The sequence below is a fragment of the Pseudochaenichthys georgianus genome, chromosome 19 (assembly GCF_902827115.2).
Source record: "Pseudochaenichthys georgianus chromosome 19, fPseGeo1.2, whole genome shotgun sequence".
NCBI classification, from domain to species: Eukaryota; Metazoa; Chordata; class Actinopteri; order Perciformes; family Channichthyidae; genus Pseudochaenichthys; species Pseudochaenichthys georgianus.
This window is the reverse complement of record NC_047521.1, coordinates 2,504,592-2,527,633: the sequence shown is the minus strand read 5'-3', so window position 1 is coordinate 2,527,633 and position 23,042 is coordinate 2,504,592. Positions and strand designations below refer to the sequence as shown.

The window sequence follows — 23,042 nt, the reverse complement described above, 5'->3', positions numbered from 1 at the left end:
ACGCTGTTGTGGGAAGGGTCTAACACTGTTGTAGGGAGGGTCTAACGCTGTTGTGGGGAGGGTCTAACACTGTTGTAGGGAGGGGGGTCTAACACTGTTGTAGGGAGGGTCTAACGCTGTTGTAGGGAGGGGGGTCTAACACTGTTTTAGGAAGGGTCTAACGCTGTTGTGGGGAGGGTCTAACACTGTTGTGGGGAGGGTCTAACACTGTTGTAGGGGGGGTCTAACGCTGTTGTAGGGAGGGGGGTCTAACACTGTTGTAGGGAGGGTCTAACGCTGTTGTAGGGAGGGGGGTCTAACACTGTTGTAGGGGAGGGTCTAACACTGTTGTAGGGAGGGTCTAACACTGTTGTAGGGGGGGTCTAACGCTGTTGTAGGGAGGGTCTAACGCTGTTGTAGGGAGGGTCTAACACTGTTGTAGGGGGGGGTCTAACACTGTTGTAGGGGGGTCTAACACTGTTGTAGGGGGGGTCTAACACTGTTGTAGGGGGGGTCTAACACTGTTGTAGGAAGGGTCTAACGCTGTTGTAGGGAGGGGGGTCTAACACTGTTGTAGGGAGGGTCTAACACTGTTGTAGGGGGGGTCTAACACTGTTGTAGGAAGGGTCTAACGCTGTTGTAGGGAGGGTCTAACACTGTTGTGGGGAGGGTCTAACGCTGTTGTAGGGGGGGGTCTAACGCTGTTGTGGGAAGGGTCTAACACTGTTGTAGGGGGGGTCTAACACTGTTGTAGGGGGGGTCTAACACTGTTGTAGGAAGGGTCTAAAACGTTTTTAAATAGAAGGTGAAGTTATTTTATTATTGATGGACTAATAGATTAATTATGCTGCTTCATACTTCTACTCGACTGCAATAGGAAACCATATGGAATTCTTACTTCAGTTATCTGCCACGATGAGTTACTATCACTTTGCATGTTCGCTCCACCTTCACCACTTGATAGATTCAAACCGTGTTCACATATGTAATCATTCTATAATCCAGAACGTAATATATATTATTCAGAAATGGTCATTCTGCATAATGAAATTATGAATCACTAAAAACAATGTATTATTGACTAAAATGATAGTAAGCCAGGCTACTTTTACCGTGAGCTCATTTGCATGTTTGTTTGTTTGTTTACCATGTTCGCACCACTCACCTTCACTCGGTTGCTTTCGTGTACATATTATCACTGGGTGTAACGTGAGGAACAAAGACGACAGACTGCAGAGTGCCTTACATATACATTTGTATTTAGTATACAAAAAATTGAAATATTCCACCACACAGACATGTGAAGTAATAAAAAATAAGACAGACAGTTGGGACAAGTATACACGTCATCTTACATTACATACACACATGGCCAATGCATCTCATTATACAGCCTCTCCTAAGAATTACAGTGGGTCAAATAACCAGAGAACTTCCATGCAATAGTAGATTGAGACTTTTTTGCTGCGTTTCTCGTCTACATTTCAACACCTTCAGCGAGCAGGACCACACGACATGAGGCAACCACAGATTGCTATGCCAACCAAAGACAGCATGACAGATTGGCTGCAGTGCTGCGTCTCCCCGCGGGGGGGAGACAGACACACGCAGGCCGGAACAGAAATGCATTTCATAAAGGCGACACTACAGAGATTGGCCCCTTTATTGTACACTGTTAGCAACACTTCTAACTTCAACACAAGCGACTATATCCCTTTAGTTTCAATTGTTTTAGTTTCAAGAGCTAAATATTCAGGTACATGTAGATATATATTCATAACGCATTCCTTTTTCTAAGGATTATTCTGCACATCGCTAGATGTCGTTAATATCCATTTTTTCTTTCTTTATGTCCACAGATTGTTGAAAGTCTTGTGTATTACTACAATACAATATGAAATAGTACCAAAAACTGGACACTAAAAAAACTTGGCTTAAACAATACTGTCTTTATGCACCACCCCCACCAAAGCTGTCTCACTGACACGACGCGTTCACACACACACACACACACACACACACACACACACACACACGTTTATTTACACGCCTGTGACGCACTCACCCACGCACACGCACACACACACACACACACACACACACACAGGAACAGAGAGGAGATTTAAACGATGGGATAAATTAAGACAGAATATTTTAAGACCCATGCAAGCTCCTCCGCCCCCGGAGGCAGGAGTCAGGCAGCGAGGTTGTTCAGCCCCCATGTTTGGCATGCTCGTCTGTCACGTGTTCACAGTTAGATGAAGTTACCCAAAGACACTTGACTCAGATCACATGTTGGTCCAGAGAAAGAAATTCACATTTTATTTTCATCCTAAAAGGACAGCGCAGATCGATGCCGGCAGAGAAAGGTTTGGCTAAGGATGTTTTGTGTCGGATCATTTGACAAAATGATTTCAACTCAAGGTTCACTCTTTGTCCAGAGCCTTCATCCCCTTGGCTTAACTTGTGATTATTAGTTGATAAGATTCAGAAGGTTTAAGTTTTGACTTTGGAAATACCAGTCACATCTCAAAGCCGTCTCTGGAGCAAGTGATGTGGCTGCTCAGGAGGCGAGGCAGGGAGCTCCGGAAACACCAATTAAGGGAACCTTGAGGAATTATTTTGTCAAAGTACGAAACACAAGGTCAAGTACGAGACTTTCAACTCAAACGTAAAGGAAGCTTAGGAAGGTGGGCTTGAGGAAATGAGAACACCAAAGAAAGAGTGATGAGTTCAGAGGTTTCTTTATGCACGCTAGGTCACTTCCATGTTGACTTCTATAGGAGCATGGTTTCGGCTGTCCTTCCATCAGGATGCATCGAGATGGGCAAGAAACATACGTGTTCTCCAGCGTAACGGCTCGTCTGCAGAACACCCGGCCAACAGATCTGTGGTCATTCAGTGAGATACACTGATTTGACAACACTCAACATATTAGCGCAAATCTCAAAAATAAAAGCTTTCAATTAGATTGTGAAAAACAGGATTAATAACAAGTTGCTAAAGCACTTCTTTGTGTTTTTAACTGTTCACATTGTGTGTTTTTAAATCAATGTATTTGCGTTTATACTGATGGAATGAGGCCAGAACTACACAAATAAAACCCAGGTTAGAATAAAACTGAACTCCTTGAACTCATCACTCAATTCTTCTACCACGTTATTTACATGTAAGACACCATGCTCTATCTGTGAGGTTGAGTGAATGCAGGCAGTAGCGTCTTGTTTGACTGTCCTAGCAACAGGTTTCTGTGGGCATGCCATTTAGTCTCCACATGCTGATCTTGAGCGGATCAGGAGCTGAGGGTAACTTCAGACCTGGAGGCGTGTCGTAGTACACTTCCTATCTAGTCAACACTGCATTAACTCAAGCAAGCATGGCTGAAAAGAAGAGATGAGGCAGTATGGAGACAGTAAGAGAACCGGAGTCAGCCCTCGTGGCAGCGTGTGTGTTTCTATGAGTACAAAGTATGTGGACAGTCACTGAGAACCTATGAGCCCATTCAGTTATGGTAAAAAAATTGGATTAAATATTGGTCTTGTTGCCAATATCACTCTGAAAAAACATCAATATAAAGAAAGCAATCTCAGCAGTGCACACTCACTCTCGCTAGTTTCCTCTCATCCTCTCAGAGAAGTAGTGGTTGTTGTTCATGGTGATGTAGTGTAGTGTCGAAGCCCCTCCTCAGAACATGGTGCACCTCTTCCCCCTCTTCTTCACGGGCGGGGGGCAGAGCACGGCTCGGATGGCCTCGTCGAACACCGTCTTCAGGCCTCGCTGAGTCAGCGCAGAGCACTCCAGGTACTTCACAGCACCTAGAGGAGGAGGGGGAGGAGGAGGAGGAGGAGGAGGAGGAGGAGGAGGAGGAGGAGGAGGAGGAGGAGGAGGAGGAGGGCATGATGGGAAGGAGAGTTCTCAGTGAATGAAACTACGTCTGGTGCTTTAAGAGCTCAATCGGCCATCCCCCTGAACCCTCCGGACCCCACACCTCTTCCACACATCACTTCCATAAGTTACAACAACATCTCATTTAGAGAAGAACACCATGAATGCATTCAGGGAAATATTAAAATGTGCATTCTTAATGTGGGATGCATTGCATTGCAAACAAAGGACACAAATCAGGGAGGGGGTGCGGTGCAGGCCTCACGCATGGGGGTGCATTGCTTTGCTATGCTTGGGAAGTTGATCAACAGTAAGGCGATGAATACAAAAGAATAGTTGGCTTCAAACAAAGAAGATATCATGAAGAATTGGAATGAATTAGACTTGTCTGTTTTGCTTTTATTGATCTATTATTAAGTGAAGCAAAGAGTTACTTGAAAAGAATACTACCTCTAAAGCTCATAATGAACATGAAGTATATGATCCTTTATGTAGTACTTTACAGTGTGTCCTCTGCTTGCAGTCTTTGTGCTAAGCTAGCTAGGCTAACCCTGACCTGACGCAGGAACTTCATGTTCATGAAGGGTGAGTAGGGACTGCAGGGCGGATTCAAACCTGCGTCCACCGCACCAGAACACGTGTGGCCAGCTCATGTTTGATTCCCCAATTAACCTAACTCGCTTCCATTGTTACTGCACGCAGCCTCACCGATCTCTCGGGCCATGGCCAGGCCCTGGGGGTAGGTGATGGGGGACAGCTTCTTGTCCCTCAGCCTCTCGATGGTGTCCTTGTCATCTCGCAGATCCAGCTTGGTGCCCACCAGGATGATGGGGGTGTTGGGGCAGTGGTGCCTCACCTCAGGGTACCACTGGGACCACACACACACACACACACACACACACACACACACACACACACACACAGTGAGAGGGAGGAGAGCTGTGGGGCTCCAGGAAGCTGCTTGTAATGAATGGAATATGTCAGAACACAACGTCCTCAGGCAGAGCAGCCTCGGTCACATGACCTGATGAGGACCCCGTCACACAGACTCTACAGAGGGGGGCTGGCCCTTCAGGAAGGTGTGGTTTGATGTGAGAGCGTCCCATGATGCTCAGCACACCAAACCACAGGCGCCCCCCCCCTCTGCAGAGTGTGACCTGTCAGACCTCGCCCTACAACACTCTCGGCTGCCTCTCTGGAGAGAGCCGTCAGGGCAGACTGTTCTAGGATGAGGTCTGACCAGGGGGGTAATGAGGGTATAATAAGCCAGGTGGAGCAAAGATGTGCCTCCTTGTGGTCAGACTCGGCATGGAGGGGGGGGGCTCGGTCAGCGTACTGACCTTAGCTCGGACGTTCTCAAAGGAAGCCGGACTGACCAGGGAGAAGCATATCAAGAACACATCCTGGAGAGAATCACAGACACGGCTGGTTGAGAGGGAGACGTGTGTGTGTGTGTGTGTGTGTGTGTGTGTGTGTGTGTGTGTGTGTGTGTGTGTGTGTGTGTGTGTGTGTGTGTGTGTGTGTGTGTGTGTGTGTGTGTGTGTGTGTGTGTGTGTGTGTGTGTGACATGTCACCTTTTTAACATCTGTAGGTTCTAAAATGAAATGATGTTTAATATGTTTGACTGATCTTCTGCAGGTCAAATTGAGTCTTGTAATGGACCAGTTATTAAGTCTAGCCACACAGATAACCATTGAAGTTCATTTCAACACGGGTCAACACGACTGGTGCATTTGTAATATATACTTGCCTCTGAAGAGCTTACATGGCTGGGCTTGTTAGCCTGTTTGGTGAGGTGCTGATTCACTAACCCTAGCTGTATACACATAGTAACCATTTACTTCTTGTTTAGAGGTGTGTATATCTCCATTTAGAAATAACAAAATGTAAACTTTAATTAAATGTATTATGTCAACAGATTTCACATAGATGTATTAGGTTAGTTGGAAATAATAATATTAAGTTGTACCTAATCATTTGTATTTAAACTTAATAGTATTGCTTTCAACTAACCCAACACAGTTATGTGAAATCTGTTGACGTAATACATTTCATTAAAGTCAACTTTTTCCAGCGTGTGTCAGAGTTCCCGTTAGCCGGTAATTACCGGACTATGACCGGTGAAATATGCTGAAGACCGGCAAATCTAAATCTCTCCGGTCAAAGTGTCCGTCCAAATAATTTCCGTTTAGCGCAATACCGCTTCAGTTGCGCAACTTATGTGACAGACAAGAAGAGTATGTGACAGACAAGAATAGTCAACTCTAATGTCTAACACTTAATGTGGAGAAAGAGATGTCCTGTGTGGGTTGATTGTGCGTTGATCTGTTGGTAATGCCTCGGGGTTCCGGTGGGCATGTAAACAAATGCATAATGCTGCGCTATACTTTGTGGCCTCACCCGGTTGCATAGCGACACTTATTGTTTAGGTGTCTTTTAATAAGCAGGTAGTACTATCATTAGCTAGAACTAGCTGGATCTGATCGATATGGACATTAACGTGAGTGAAGTCTAATCTGACGGGAGAGAGAGATCAGCTGCTGCTGACGAGTCGAGACTCGACACGCAGCTCTGCATGATCACATGCAGCGGTGAGCGGACAAAACACACACTTCAGGTTAGAATATCACACGTAGCTATTTTAATTACCTCTCAAGCTACCGTAACTAGTTATAGATATGTTTAGTTTCACTGTCGGGTCACTCATCACTGTTCCGCGAGCTGCATGACGGGCTGTCAGGAGAGGGAGAGAGCTCCGTTTATTATTCCCGTGTTATTATAAGTTACTGTTCACTTTTGAATAATGTAGTTAATCTACTATAGTTAGTTTGTTTAATATCGAATCAAATCAATTTGTTTTAAAGCTCATTAAATAACAAAGAAGACCTTTGACCGGCACTTTTCAAATGTTGTCCGGAAGATTTAAACTTTAACGGACATGTTGACCGGCGAAAACATATTCTAACGGGAACTCTGGTGTGTGTGTGTGTGTGTGTGTGTGTGTGTGTGTGTGTGTGTGTGTGTGTGTGTGTGTGTGTGTGTGTGTGTGCATGCTCAGGAGGAACGGGTTTGAATACCGTCTGAGGGTAGGACAGAGGTCTGAGCCTATCGTAGTCCTCCTGCCCGGCGGTGTCCCAGAGGCCCAGGTTCACGGGCTTCCCGTCCACCATCACATTGGCAGAGTAGTTGTCAAAGCTGCAGGGAGGCGGACAGAGTGAACGCAGGTAGAGAACGTGTGCTAACAACTAGTGGATCTGTTGCCTTTAGAAGACGTTCTGTTCGGGGAGTCGAGTATCTTGTATAAAGTGGTGCAGCGATATCTCTGTTAGCGAGGGCTTACTGGACGAAGAGCCAATGGGTGTTTCCTTTGGCTGCATGACTTCAACACCGCTAAGCTAACGGCGGCTAATGGTCCTTGGATGACGTTTAGGAGTGTAGTCGTTCATTTAGGTGCGTGTCTTAAGAATGGCAGTAGCATGTAAAAGCATAAGAATAATTGAAAGTCTCGTAAGCGTGTGTTAACCACAGACCTTATTTCAGATGTCTTAGCAAACACTAATTCCTAAAAACATTCACTTTGAGACAGGAAGTGCTAAAATGCAAACTCCTTTCTGGGTTTAGGACTCGTTCCTAAAACATTTTGAAGCAGATTTTTGAAACAACCAAATGATTGATGCAGAAATCTTATATGTCCGGTCATTGATCCGTAATATTGCCTAAAACTGCCGTGAACCTGCTGTACTCTAATATCTCCACAGTTTGGTATATTTATTTATATATATATATATATTAGGGCTGTCAAACGATTACAAATTTTAATCAGATTAATCACAGCTTAAAAATTAATTAATCATGATTAATCACCATTCGAACTATGTCCAAAATATGCCATTTATTTATGTATATTGTTGGGAATGGAAAGATAAATGAAAGAAGGCGGATATATCCATTTAACATACAGTATCTATGTTTATTATAACATTTTTCTGCGTGTCAAAATGAAAGACAACCCACACACCTATCAATCATCAAACCATGGGGTCTTAATTCATTACGTGTTGATTTCTATCAACGGGGGAGTACTTCAGGAAAGTCGACAGAGGGGGGGGGGGGGCGGCGGCGGATAGTGGAGTACTTCGTGACCACAGAGTGTGAACGTTGTGATCAGCTGTTTTAGCGCAGTTCTCCAGTGAAGGGGGGGGGGAGTCTCCCTCCGCAGCCGGTTGGCGTAGTTTTGGCACAGTTCCGTTGTACAGACCGACGTTAACAGCAGCCCTGTCTGTGCACACGGAGACCGACTCTGTCGTCCGGTGATCTAACCGCCTTCTGGAAAAGCTTCACAAGTACGTCGGTACGCAAATGCGCTTTGTGACACAAGTGACGGTACGCATTTCAGATTAGGCACATACCCTGCGTACCAGTTATGTGCACCCCTGTACCAGAGCCATATTATTACTATTATATGGCTCTGCCCTGTACTACAGCAAGAGTATTCTCCGTCGGGACTTCCTACAACAACACCACGCCGTTATCAAATATGTTCTATTGAGAAGACGATCACTACGTGACAAAAGTTTTCAAAACCGTAGCTACTGAAATCAATCTGACTAACTGCTGTCTGTGCAATTTACTCCGCGCGAGTTGGCAGACTTTATTTTGCTTACTTCAACATCATTTTTCACGATGGGGCTAAGCCATTTGTTGGTATGGGTCTAGCCTACCCCAGCCATACCCTGGCGCTGCCACTGGTGGCACGTATGGGGCGGGCCATTCTGCACATGCGTTAAATGCGTTAAATATTTTAACGCAATTAATTAAAAGAATTAATTACCGCCGTTAACGCGATAATTTTGACAGCACTAATATATATATATATATATATATATATATAGTAATAAGAGCTTATTGTCGTGTGTATATATATATAGGACAATAAGCTCTTTTACTATGTGCAATATAGTGCCTTTTCATGTGCAATCCACATCTGTACATATTGTGCTCGATCATGTTTAGTATAGCTATTTTTAGCTTTTTAAGGATTGTTTCCTTTATTTTTTGTTGTTATTTTATCATTTGCACCTACGGGACCAGGACAAAATAAATGTTGTTGTGCCTTAACAATGACAATAAAGTTCTTGAATTGAATGATCTATTCATTATCAATAGCTGCCATAGAATAAACACTATGGCAGGGATGACCATGCCCACTGCTACTCACACGGTGGGGATGTACTCTCCGGGGAAGGCATTGGTGGTGTAGCTGATCAGCAGACAGGTCTTACCCACCGCCCTGAGAGGGGGGACAGCAGAGGACACATCAGGATTCATGGCTAACACACTTTCACACACACACACTCATTCTGTGTGTGCAGGACACAGACACTGGCCTACATTCTAGTCGCCTGAGGGACACAGTGGCCCCCTATGACACACACACACACACACACACACACACACACACACACACACACACACACACACACACACACACACACACACACACACACACACACACACACACACACACACACACACACACACACACACACACACACACACACACACACACACACACACACACACACACACACACACACACACACACACACACACACACACACACACACACACACACACACACACACACACACCACACACACACACACACACACACACACACACACACACACACACACACACACACACACACACACACACACACACACACACACACACACACACACACACACACACACACACACGGCTGGTTTAGTGTGCATGTGTCCATAAACACAGCACACGGTGGTGACACACAGCGCCAATGTGTGTGACAGAGCAAGGACACTGACTTTAGGTCAGTGGGTTGTTCTGGGTGGGATGGACAGCAGGACAGAGAAGAATCGAGGACGAGAGACAACAAGACACGATGGTAAAGACATGCCGTTTTTATAAATAGGAACTCTGTTGATTTAGCGTCACACTTCCATCATGTGGGAGACTACTGAGAGACAGATCACCTTCAGTGCCACGGCTGGGTCAAGCTAAACAAAGAAACACTAGATCCTACACTTCCCATAATGCAACTGATATGACTGTAAATTCCCCTTTATATTTTTTCTTTAAATAATCTACTAATTTGCAACATAAAAACACGAGTCTAATAATGCTTATGTTATGCTTATACATTTAAATTATATCAGCTCTATTTTTTTTATCCGTTTCTCACAGTGTTTGGCTCTCCTTACTACAGTTCCCATGAGCCTTGGTAGCTGTTGCCATGGAGAAGGCTGAAATCAGAGCTGTAAGAACATTTTACACACTTTGATGTTGCAGGTTGGACAAAACACTACCATACAGTAAATGATCAAAGAAGAATAAATACTCCATCAGTAAATTCTTTAAAAAGGCATTTGTGCTTGTATCAGCAGGAACATGTTATCAGTGTCTTGCTGACCAGGCCCTTTGGAGTCGTGGTACACGCCCACGCTTTAGTCTTTATGTCAACAGGAACCAGATATTCTCTAAATGAGTTGTTATCTGTTGCCAGAGACTTCCGCCAGGAGACTTTAATGTCTATAAAGGCCCTGACACACCAACCCGATTTTGGGAGTCAGAGGCCGTCAGAGGCTGTCGGGCATTCGCGGCGCCGTAGTCAGGTTGGTGTGTCCCGCACCGTCGACCGTGACACGCCTTATTTGGACTGCCAGACCCGATGCATGGCCGATTCAACATGTTGAATCGGCCATGCATCGGGTCTGGCAGTCGGACCAAATAATCACTCTGATTGGCTGTTCAGCTAGCAAATCAGTGCATGAGAAGCGAAGCGGAAGTGAGGGACGTAAACAAACGATTTAAGAAGGCACACACAGACTGCTATTCATTTTCATCTCATCATGGCGATCTGGAATGATGCAAACGAAGACCTGCTCATCACCTTGATCCAGGAGAGGCCAGCTCTGTATGATATTACGGAGAAAAGATACTCTTCTTCTTCTCTGTCTTCCGGTTGTTGCCTCTTTTGAATGACGAATACACACTACCGCCGCCTGCTGGTAAGAGGAGTTATTGCCACTCACGCACTGAAGTCGGTGCGGTGTGTTCCCGTGCGACACATGGCCAAAACGCAGGAGAACACGGCCAGGCAACAGCCGACTTCAGCGTCGGCTAGTCCTCTGGTGACTGCTTGGTGTGTCAGGGCCTTAAGACTCTCAGTGTCACTCAACATTAGGCCTCATGTAGGAGCAATACAAGAACAAATGTCCTCTTATTTTTTTTCACATCAACAATGTGTTCTGATTTCGTTAGTACCGAATGATTCCTTGGATTCACCGTGTTTTATATTTTGTATTGTTGTTAAGAGAACATTTTACGAGTACCCTTACTGAGATAAGAGAAACACATGGCATGTTCACAGTTCACCACTGGTTTGTACAACGTGAAAACAAAATTGTAATATAAATCTTAAATGTTTTCAGTAATTAAAATGATGTATTGTTAAAAGAGATACTATTTGTCCATTCATCCAAATGAACCACAGGAGGATGATAGTGTTTGCACATGAAGGCTTAAGCTTTCTGATGTTCCCTTATTGCCAGCATGACACAGAATCACATGTTCACTTGTTCTTCCTCCTACAGTCTTTGTGTGGCACCTCTCCAATACTTGGGCGTGTTCTGGTTGCGTTCCTTTTCTAATAATAAACAATCTGCCACACGCCTCCAATTTAGGATCAAGTAGGATTCACGATTCATCACGTCTGGTTAGCACCAGATCAGGGTGGTTCAGAATGTTTGGTGCATCTCGATTTTACTTTTCTTATTTTCCTCTAAAAAGGGGATTAAGAGAAATATAAGATGCATTTGAGAGAATATGGCTTTATTTTCACACACACACACACACACACACACACACACACACACACACACACACACACACACACACACACACACACACACACACACACACACACACACACACACACACACACACACACACACACACACACACACACACACACACACACACACACACACACACACACACACACACACACACACCAACACACACACACACACACACACACACACACACAGTGTACTTTTCATGATAGGAAATGCTAGCACAGGTTAAACACATTAACATTAACTGCATGTACTCCTGTGCTTGTCCTACGGTCACATGCTCTATGAAAGAAGTGGACGAAGCCAAAAAAAGCAAATGCGAAGGACTTGCTTTCCCCCTTTGGTGGGCTGGTAGAATAGAGGTCTACGAGTAAATGCCTCACTTGATGTATTACCTCATTAAACATTACCATAAAGAGTTAATGGTCTTGCAGTCTTCTTAAACGCAGACCAATATGGTCCCATTAGGAGTGTGCTTGAAGGCATATCTACCCTTTGATTGACAGGCCCTACTGTACCACACACTGAGCTGTCAATCATCAGAGAGTTGGAGCAGTGCGTTTCTCTGACTGCAGCAAAACTAAACTGAGAACGCCCCAATACCAAACTGTAGGCTCAACACGATGGTCCACCAGCCAATGGGTGACTTCATGGATGGCTAGGCTCCCTTTTTATAGATAATTAATGGACAAAATGTCTTCTCTAATAAGGCCCGTGTTGGATATGGACCCTCCTAGTTGTTGGTAATGGAGCTTTTCGGTTGTAAATGTGTAGTTTGCAAATCCAAGATGACATCACCAGGTTTTCTAACGCTTCAGTACATCTCTCTCCAGAGGCGGCTGAGCAGGGCTCCCCATGCAGAATCACTGAGCTTGACGTGTGCCATCAGAGGCTCCTTTAAGGGATTTATGAAATTTAAAAATTCACATTTTGCAAATATCATGTCTTATACAGTATGGATATTCAAACACTGGCGGTCTAATGTATTTCAAAAGTCAATTCTGTTTAGTTCCAGCTTTCTGACATCATAATAAGCAGGACTCAGACAAGGCCCATTTTGTCTCACAATTGACACTAATGGCTGATTTCCCTCAGTCTGAATCTATGCATAGCATTGATATCAGAAGCAGCGCAGAACACCCTGCTGCTAATGCGCGCCCCCATGCTGCATGTGTGCGCCCCCATGCAGCTGCACGGGCTCCGGCTGCAGGAAGAAAGGCTCAGTGTGAGCGGAATGGGGACAGCGGGGCCTGTGTCAGTGACAGGGCCACAAATTCCTCAGCGTGCATCAGCACTTCAGCCTGCCTCCAGTGGCCTACGAGGTGTGTAGGTGTTCCCGCATCCGCCGCGACCGCCACAATGAACGGAAGGGCCACGATGCGATCGAACCGATGCGACCACAAAGCCGACCCGGGAGGAGGGGTGTGGAGTAGAACAAACAGGGCGACCGACCGCTCGGTGAGCCCCAGCCCCTTTTCCTACATAGCATCCTCCCATCACCCATCCATCCATGGACGCTTCACCGAATCACACATAAAAACGACCGTGCTGCTGTTCATGTGTGTGTGCGCGTGCTCTTACCCGTCGCCCACCACCACGCATTTGATAGCCTGCATGTTTACAGGAGCTGGACACGTTCAGGGAGCCGGTGTTGGTGCTTTAGCGGATCCGACGGTCTGCACTGAGGTCTCGGATGAGAGCAGCGGGCCAGTCCGCTCGGCGATGGAGCCGCAGTGAAAGGGGTCGATGACGAGTAGCGGCGACAAGCTCCGGAAACTACCGAGTGTTTTAAAGAGACAGAGCACAGAAAATAAGCATCCCAGCAGAGAAAGAGATGATACACGCCTTGCACTTCCGCTTTTCTTTTGTGCGGGACATGTTTGCCTCTATGGTTTGCTTGTATTTTTCTAGATTATTAAGGCAGTTTTTTTATGCAGATGGCATTCATTTTGGAAAGGGTTTGGACACCTTCCGACTTTTCTACTTCAGCCTCTATCATTACGTTTAAAATAGCTGTTCATAATAGTTTTATTTTGTGGTTGTTTTTCTTACAATTGATCTTCTTCGACTGTGTGCATCATACGAAGGCACATTCTTCGTAAGTGTAAACCTACTTGGCAATACAACCTTTCCTGATTAAACCCTTTAAAACCTCCATTTATAATAATATGAATTATAACAAAAAACGAATATAATGTTTTTATTGTACTACTCTGGACTGGATTGTGTTTTAAATGTCTTAATTTTTAAATCATATATAAATAAGTAAGCATATTCTGGGATATGTATGAATGTTTTAAATGTAACTACTAATACGATACACTTGCATGATGATCCCATAAGGCAGACACAACGGTGACGGTTCCTCCATAGTGAGTTTGAAATGGGCCTGAACCATCTTGACAGTACAATATCTTTGGCAGTAATTCAAAGACCCAATGACCTCATACATCCCCACCCCACTGACACACAACACACTGACTAGTGTACTGTTAAATGTTGAATGGCATTATAGACTAATCTAGATCAACTGCTAAATTATGGCACACATTAAGAAAATCAAGAGATTTAGTTCAGAAACTACCACATTTAGATGATATGGAAAAATGCAAAATGGTAAAAGCACCTTAAAATATATCTGAAACAATATGAAGATATAAAACAGCAATTTGCTAAAAAAAGACTGAATCAGGAGTTCAATTGGACAGACTTCCTTCATGAAATCATTAGTAAAAACAACAGACATGTTGTGGATCAGTGTAATGCTATATCTGAACTGCAGAGGCAGCCTCTGGTGTGACAGATATGATAACAACATATTAAAGCATATTTGAAGCAAATCTCATTCTGTATGTAAACACCGGAGTGTCTTCAACTAATTTAGACTGGAGAGAAGAAGAATGAGGAACACAACGGGCTGCAAACAGATGGACATGTTGCCGCGCGGTCCATTTGAAGGACAGTACAGTACACAGAGTAATGGGAGAGCTAAAGACACGAGAGACGGCATGTGTTGGCAATGACACAAGAACATGTCAAGCATTAAGACAGGGCTGTGGTCAAAGCAATTCAAATATATTTTCAAGTGCTTTTTAGTCTCGGATCCAGTATTTTCTTATAAGACAGACTTTACTGAAGGCTCACAACCCTTCTTGCACCTCTAGAAAGTGAAAGGTACTTGGCACGGGAGAAATAAGACACCCTATAGTGTCTTTAGCCCTTTTTCCTTTGTTGATGTTTAGAGTAATGAATCAAACCTGACCTGCAGAAGGATAACAACACGGTATTTTGAAACAGGTAATAATCTCACCCAGCTGGCAAGTTGTTTGACACAATAAAAGGGTAGATGGATCAAAAGGCTTAAAGGTTCATTCATTTACCAAATAGAGATCTAAAAATGCTTGCAAATGTATGCATGTCATATTCCTTCTCTGGGTACCATGCACATCCTCCGCACGTCCTGGATGTGGTGCCAGGAGACTTTGTAACCCTTTCATGACTGGGTCTGCACATTGTGTAAGGCACAGTATGTTTACAGCTCACAGTCATATGGCGCCGCACCAATGTCCCGAACACTCGTGATTCTTCTGAGTTTTCCAAATGTTTCATGTCAGGACAATAACGATGTATTTGTATTCTGCAGACGGTCCTGAGGGCTCCGAGGTGGTCTGGGAGTCACTTCTTGGGGCTGCTGTAGTGTCCCAGAGGCGAGCCCTGGACGTATGTGAGGATGGCGGACTGCAGGCAGCTGGCTCGGTTGGCTTCGTCCTCCCTCATCCTCTGGATCTCCGCCTCCTTCAGACGGAGCTTCTCCAGCATGGAGGACATCTCACTCTCTTTGTCCAGGAGCACCTCCTTGTGGCTGCTGCTGAGCACTGCAGGACAGCAAGCATAGAGGGAGAATGGTGTGAAAATAAAGAACACATTTCATATTTACACACATGATGCATTTCAAATACATTACGTTCTGAAGTTAAGTGTCTTTTTAATTGAAAAAGGGAAAGACAGGACCTGGGCTAATCTGCTTTGTTTCAAGCAGTCTTCATTTATGCTGCAACTTTATAATATTTCAACTCAAATAATTTTAGTCCATTTTGATGCCAAAAAGTATTTACATATCAGCTACCTTTGAAATGAATTGTCTTTTTAATCTTTTAAACCCTATGTCCAATGTCCTCTTTCAGTCAACATAATATATTGAACATGTCTGTTAATCTAGTCAAACCAAAGACATTCTTTTTGCCACTAGACTCCAACGTATTGCACATTATGGGATAAGAAACACCAGCTGGATGATTGCAATGCGGCATTGCTCTTCCATGTGTGGTTGTGTTTGAGATGAAAGCGACAGAGATGGGAAGTGTAGCTATATGGTGACAAAAAACCTAAATAGTACTAAATATTTTTTAAACCAAATGTATATTCTTTATTAACGATATAAACACTGGTTTTAAGTAACTTGTAGAAACATACAAAATATGTATTTAACCTGGAATAAATCACATAAATAAAGATACAATAAGAAACCATTTCATTTGAAGAAAAGTACTTGTCTTTGTGTGGAAGCTCTGAAAGAGTGGTGTGCACCTTTGACCTCCCTCTCCAGAGCGCTGACCTTCTCCCTCAGGCCCCCCTGAGCCGCCCTCTCTGCCTGCAGGTGTCCGATCTGCTCCTGCAGCTCCACCTTCACCCGGCTCACTGCAGCCACCTTCTCCTGCTCCTTCCCCGACAGATCCTGCAACAAAACACCACCTGATCAACAGCCAGCTCCACACATGTATCATCATGTATCACTCCCGGAGGTTTGTCACATGGATAGGGACACTGTACAGAAGCTGTGAGTATCTGTACATCCCAGCATGCATGGAGAAAGGGATGCGCTACACGTGAGAGGTCTCTTGAATAGAGCTGCAGTGTGAAACGTGGTATTCTCTAGAATTTGGCTGAAAATAAAAGTCCCATACGTGACACACTATGAGGTGACTGACATCTTTTCAAGGTTTAGATGGACAATACACTCCCTGTCCAACCATCATTTCAGAGATTAACAGCTGTATCTTGTTCTTTGATTTTAAAACAAGAACAAGCCTCTGGACATAACTGAAGGGAAGAAGTCAAATTAGTTAAGTTAAATGATGAGCCAATATGAATGAGCAGAGGTTGAAGATGAATGTTCCCCCTTGGATTCTGAGTCAACGTTTGATTCATTTGGCTACATATGCAGAGAAACATGGGAAAAGGCTACAAGATGTTGGAAAACATTGAAGATGTACTTTTAGACGTACAACTCTAAATGTTCACAAGAATCCACATCCACAGCCTCTTTCTAGTTTCTAGTTAAATAAAGTGAATCTGTCTTTCTGTTTGGGAAAAAAAAAAAAAACAGAAACAGGGGTCTGACCTGACAACCCAGTCTCACGGCATTTCGTGTTCACCAACACGATTTTTAATCTATTGATTCGTGTTCACCATCACGATTTGCCCCATTTTTTCGTGTTGCACAGCACGATTTTAAAAGCAATGTATTTCTACTGGTAACGTGTTTCGTGCCTGCAGGCTGCAGCACGTCTTTTTCTCTGGTCGGGTCGAGGAAGACCGGAAGCTGTGTGGTTCATAAAAACATGTTCTTACTCAATATCAAGCCACAATTATTGCTTTTATTTTAAATCGTATAATTTCGGACTTTTGTTGCCGTCTGAGAGGAAAATAAATGGGGCTCAGAGCCTCAGGGTACTGAAATCTGTATTTTTTAAATCTTTTTTTCCTTCTAATTCGTTATTCTTTCAAAATAACACACTGTTATTTACTCACCAATAACACACAATTATCCTTACTTTATTTATTGGTTTAATTCCATAATCTCGGGCTTTTTTGGCGTCCGTCAGGAACTGAATTTCAAAATAAAAATAACCGGAAACAGACGTAGGCATTTCGAGCGATTACCCAAGATTCTCAGCTATGATTTTAAGCTCGCTGATTGGATGTTTTAGCCGCAATGCATGCTGGGATTTGGTATTTATATTATATGAAATCCGGAAAACATTTTAAAAGAATAAAATAATACTTAATTCCGAGTGCTCTTGCTTTTCTCTTTGAAAGTCATCACATAACGGCATTGTAATACACGGTTTCGGCTGCATTACATATTACAGATCTGCCGTAGTTCTTTATTTAGAGAGCCCTGATGAGAAGACCTTTGGAAAAACTGGAAGAAATGGCGCCGAAACTGAATACTTGACGTGGATCATAAATATATCAACAATTAAACAACATCTTCAATTCTCTTCACACAATACGTCTCCTTGCAGTATCAACACTAATTCGGCTGACTTTTACATTGATCTAATTCATAGATAGGTTATATTTACACCATAACGGTGCACAGCTGATAGAAAAGGACTGTAGTTTTCAAAGATATTACTGATTTTCTTTGAATGTAAGAATGTAAATACTGAGTCTGAAATAGTATAGCAATATGCTGTACAATGATGTGAAAGCATGCATAAAACTATACATCTTCAGATGTTGTACATACACACTAATAATACAAAGTTATTATGGCTGTGTGTACCTTGTGTGCACCTCCTAGTGGTTAAAGCACGTTATTGAATTATTGTTTGTATGTGTTATATTTGATTAAAAAAATATTAAGAGTACATACTTTCATAGGGGGAAAGTATAAATATAGAAATATAGAATATAAAAATCAAGAAGATACTATAGGTGATCTCTACAATAAAACAGTTTAGTGCAGGATGTACAAAGATATTAATAGGAGGAGGTGCAAAACAGAAAAACAGATTAACCTTTATTTAAACATTAAATAACAGATTAAGGTCTTTGGGGGTATCTATCTACAGATAAATATTAAGCCTGACAAAGTACTTCACGTCTAATATATTCCTTTCCTGCAATGTTAACTATGTTGAAGCACTTATTTTAACTGATATTATACATATGGATTATACTCTTCTGTATGTAGATAGAATAAGAAATGTGCAGAATATGACAGTTTAATGGTGGCACCAACTATCAAATATCTCTCCTGATTGTTGGCACTTGACAATCACCTTACCTGAATTTTACTCAGGTGTAACTAAAGTCTGATTTAAGGGTTGTTTATATTTCACATCATTAATCAGAATCTGCAAAGTATCTCAAATAAATGCAGTGGAGTAAAAATACCAGGTTAACCTCTGAATTGTAGTGGAGTAGAATTACAAAGTAGCAATGAGCTGTCATGTGGGTATATATTAATGCTATATATTAATGCTGCGCATTATGGACACAAGCGATTTTCACCCATTATTAATTATATGTTTTACATTTGATAACACCAATGTGTTTAATAATGGCAACTTCTAATTGTGGGAAAACGAAAACGTTCAATAGAGACGTCCCATAGAACATTTTGCGAAACACAATAGCCAGCATGTGTAGTTCTGGGGGGGCGTTCGATTCCAGTTTTGGATAGTCTGGCGTGGTTTCGTTCCATTTCACACAGCTGTGTGACGCTCTGCGTAACCTTACGGGGACTGTAGTCCTAAACGATAGCTGGGGATTATGGGTAGTGTAGTGTCTTCGGCCATCCTAAACTCAGAAATGTTGACAATCGCAATGATGCTCGAAATGTCTGTTTCCGGTTATCTTTATTTTGAAATTCAGTTCCTGACGGACGCCAAAAAAGCCCGAGATTATGGAATTAAACCAATAAATAAAAGCAAGGATAATTGTGTGTTATTGGTGAGTAAATAACAGTGTGTTATTTTGAAAAGAATAACAAATTAGAAGGAAAAAAATATTTAAAAATACAGATTTCAGTATCCTGAGGCTCTGAGCCCCATTTATTTTCCTCACAGACGGCAACAAAAGTCCGAAATGATACGATTTAAAATAAAAGCAATAATTGTGGCTTGATATTGAGTAAGAACATGTTTTTATGAACCACACAGCTTCCGGTCTACCTCGCCCCGACCGGAGAAAAAGACGTGCTGCAGCCTGCAGGCACGAAACACGTTACCAGTAGAAATACATTGATTTTAAAATCGTGCTGTGCAACACGAAAAAAAGGGGCAAATCGTGTTGGTGAACACGAATCAATAGATTAAAAATCGTGTTGGTGAACACGAAATGCCGTGAGACTGGGTTGGATCTGATGTGGCCTCTCCCTTGTGTTTATGACTTAAGAACAAGTCAAACCAGGTTGTGCCAGGATAGTCTTCTGAGTCCTCTAGACTTGTTGATGGGGATCATTTCCCCAAGTGTTTCTTGTTGTAATGCTGTTTCGAAGATGAAAAGATCTCAGAAATAGTATCCCAAACCCTATCTTGGCAACACCTTTACTTTCACTCATTCAAAAGTCATTAACACAGGAGAAAGAAAAACTATTCAGACCAAACTTAAATGGAAAAGGAAAAAAAAGTTGTCTTGTAAGAACCATGTGCCCTATTTCCAAGTAACTTAAATATCCTAGCACAACTTGTTTCCCCAAATGTATTACACATGAAAACAACATTTACAGGACCACAACAAATGTTTTCACAGAAGAAAAATCGATTTAACTTAACACCTATGATCGCCCGAGTTTCTTTTCTCACTTGCCTGTTAGGACTTTAGTATATTTTATTATGCACCACTACTATTTAATCATATTGTGAGTTACATATTGGATTGAATGATGAATAGTGAAAGGTGTAGCTGGGGGTCCTGACCTGCTGCAGCTCCTCCGTGCGGCGCCTCAGTCCGTCCACCCCCACGCTCAGCTGGCTGTTCTTGGCCTGCAGCTCAGAGATGGTCTGCTTCTGCTGCGAGCAGTGGAGCTGCACCTCCTGCAGGCTGCAGCGCACACAGCGGAGCTTCTCCTCCACAGAGGACACGTGCTCCTGCTGCTCAGGGGAAACCACAGGTGAGCTCAGGAGGATCGTGAACTGACTTTATTTCATTAGGATTGTTAGAGCCAGTATTTTGTTTTTATAAGAAAGGCCACCTAATAGTGACGTCTGTCGTCAACCAGAGCATAACAGACTTCCCCACAGCGCCTTCTCTAAAGTGACAGTGAGTGGGCAACCTGCTAGAAACACGCCGTTGAGGAACAGTTTTTAAACGTCCAATTACCCTTTAAGTTATCAAGTTATATAAGCCTTATCAAGAAAGAAAGAATACCTAAGTTGTTTGTTATTTTATTTGAGCTTTGCCTATTTGTTTTGAATATTGTAAAGGCCTCTTTTCTTTGTTGCATGTGTAAAAGTTTGTTATTTTATTTTGAGCAGCACATCGTATAATATCATTCAAACCATCGGAGGCCAAGCAACTGTAAGCAGTGGCGACTGGTCATTAGGGGCAGCTGGGGCACAGCCCCACCTAGTGTCAGCAGAAAATGCAAATAAATGCAAAAAGAATACATCTTAAAATATATTTTAAGATCATGTTTACTTCCTCAACGAGGATTATCCTGAAGCGGTACGCCAGAAGAGAAAGGAACTCATCCCTGCCATGAAGGCCGAAAGGAGCAAAGGGAACATTGCTTACATTAGGTACGACAGACTAATTGTTCATCCTCCGCAAATGTGTATGTACCATAGAATTTTACTTGACAAATTGGAGTGCTATGGTTTTGCCCCAAAGGCGATATCATGGCTAGAAAGCCATCTATATAACAGAACTCAAAGTGTACACTTTAATGGCAGTATCTCTAGTGCTAGACGTGTTGCAAGTGGAATTCCACAAGGAAGTTCACTCGGTCCTTTACTCGTCTCAATCTTTACAAATGATTTTCCATTAGATCTTGAAAAAGCACAAGTCTCCATGCACTCGGATGACGAGACAATATATACACAGGCTCCCACAATGGGTGAGATAACTGATATTCTGAACTAAGAACTGACACAGTAATGGAATGGGTGACCAGCAACACATTAGTGCTCAACATTAAAAAAACAAAAAGTATTGCATTTGGCACAAATGACGTACTAAGGTCTAAACCGCAGCTGAATCTGATGCTGAATAACGTAGAGGTTGAGCAGCTGGAGGAAGCAACGCTCCTGGGACTCATCCTAGTGAACAAGTTATCATGGACGAACCTCAGAGTCAGTGGTGCAAAGATGGGGAGGAATACATCTGTCATCAAGAGGTGCTCAGCGTGTTTACCACCGCAACTGACAAGTCATTGAGACTCTAGTCCTTTCACAACTGGACTACTGCTCAGTGATCTGGTCAGGGGCAACCAGAGGGACCTGGGGGCAAACCAGAGGGACCTGGGGGCAAACCAGAGGGACCTGGGGGCAACCCAGAGGGTCCTGGGGGCAAACCAGAGGGACCTGGGGGCAAACCAGAGGGACCTGGGGGCAAACAAGAGGGACCTGGGGGCAAACCAGAGGGACCTGGGGGCAAACCAGAGGGACCTGGGGGCAAACCAGAGGGACCTGGGGGCAACCCAGAGGGTCCTGGGGGCAAACCAGAGGGACCTGGGGGCAAACCAGAGGGACCTGGGGGCAAACAAGAGGGACCTGGGGGCAAACCAGAGGGACCTGGGGGCAAACAAGAGGGACCTGGGGGCAAACCAGAGGGACCTGGGGGCAAACCAGAGGGACCTGGGGGCAAACCAGAGGGTCCTGGGGGCAAACCAGAGGGACCTGGGGGAAAACCAGAGGGACCTGGGGGCAAACCAGAGGGACCTGGGGGCAAACCAGAGGGACCTGGGGGAAAACCAGAGGGACCTGGGGGCAAACAAGAGGGACCTGGGGGCAAACAAGAGGGACCTGGGGGCAAACCAGAGGGACCTGGGGGAAAACCAGAGGGACCTGGGGGCAAACCAGAGGGACCTGGGGGCAAACCAGAGGGACCTGGGGGCAACCCAGAGGGTCCTGGGGGCAAACCAGAGGGACCTGGGGGAAAACCAGAGGGACCTGGGGGAAAACCAGAGGGACCTGGGGGCAAACCAGAGGGACCTGGGGGCAAACAAGAGGGACCTGGGGGAAAACCAGAGGGACCTGGGGGCAAACCAGAGGGACCTGGGGGCAAACCAGAGGGACCTGGGGGAAAACCAGAGGGACCTGGGGGAAAACCAGAGGGACCTGGGGGCAAACCAGAGGGACCTGGGGGCAAACAAGAGGGACCTGGGGGAAAACCAGAGGGACCTGGGGGCAAACCAGAGGGACCTGGGGGCAAACCAGAGGGACCTGGGAAAGCTGCAACGGGTTCGGACAGAGCAGCTCGGCTGCCCTTAGGTGGACACCAAGACATCATGTAAACACAATGCATGTCAAGCTCTCCTGGACA

At 44.0% G+C, this 23,042-nt stretch overlaps 2 protein-coding genes across 3 annotated transcripts in view; both read right to left on the bottom strand.

Moving 5' to 3' along the window:
• Nucleotides 1-1,217: 1,217 nt before the first annotated feature.
• rac3b (Rac family small GTPase 3b) lies at nucleotides 1,218-13,506 on the bottom strand. The gene is made up of 6 exons (XM_034108125.1): nucleotides 13,347-13,506; nucleotides 9,083-9,154; nucleotides 6,942-7,059; nucleotides 5,205-5,267; nucleotides 4,573-4,732; nucleotides 1,218-3,794 (listed from the first exon to the last, which is right to left on the bottom strand). Exons 1-6 carry the CDS (start codon nucleotides 13,379-13,381, stop codon nucleotides 3,664-3,666), a joined length of 579 nt encoding a protein of 192 aa, XP_033964016.1. The 5' UTR covers nucleotides 13,382-13,506; the 3' UTR covers nucleotides 1,218-3,663.
• A 396-nt stretch (nucleotides 13,507-13,902) lies between these two features.
• lrrc45 (leucine rich repeat containing 45) overlaps nucleotides 13,903-23,042 on the bottom strand; it is a 34,269-nt gene continuing 25,129 nt past the window's right edge. Inside the window, exons 16-18 of one of the 2 annotated variants that reach the window (XM_034108123.1) lie at nucleotides 20,477-20,650; nucleotides 16,353-16,500; nucleotides 13,903-15,640 (exon numbers count right to left, since the gene is read on the bottom strand). In XM_034108123.1, the coding sequence (XP_033964014.1) occupies nucleotides 15,441-15,640; nucleotides 16,353-16,500; nucleotides 20,477-20,650 (522 nt within the window). In that variant the 3' untranslated portion in view covers nucleotides 13,903-15,440. Of the gene's footprint in view, nucleotides 15,641-16,314; nucleotides 16,501-20,476; nucleotides 20,651-23,042 lie in introns of both variants that reach the window. The other variant, XM_034108124.2, reaches the window with a different exon arrangement.

Coding starts and splice junctions, on each gene's coding strand:
- rac3b (XM_034108125.1), bottom strand. CDS start 13,381: ATGCAGGCTATCAAATGCGTGGTGGTGGGCGACGG. Junction 5,268..6,941: donor CTCTGTCCTACCCTCAGACG/GTATTCAAACCC, acceptor GATTCTCTCCAG/GATGTGTTCTTGATATGCTT. Junction 4,733..5,204: donor TTGAGAACGTCCGAGCTAAG/GTCAGTACGCTG, acceptor GTGTGGTCCCAG/TGGTACCCTGAGGTGAGGCA.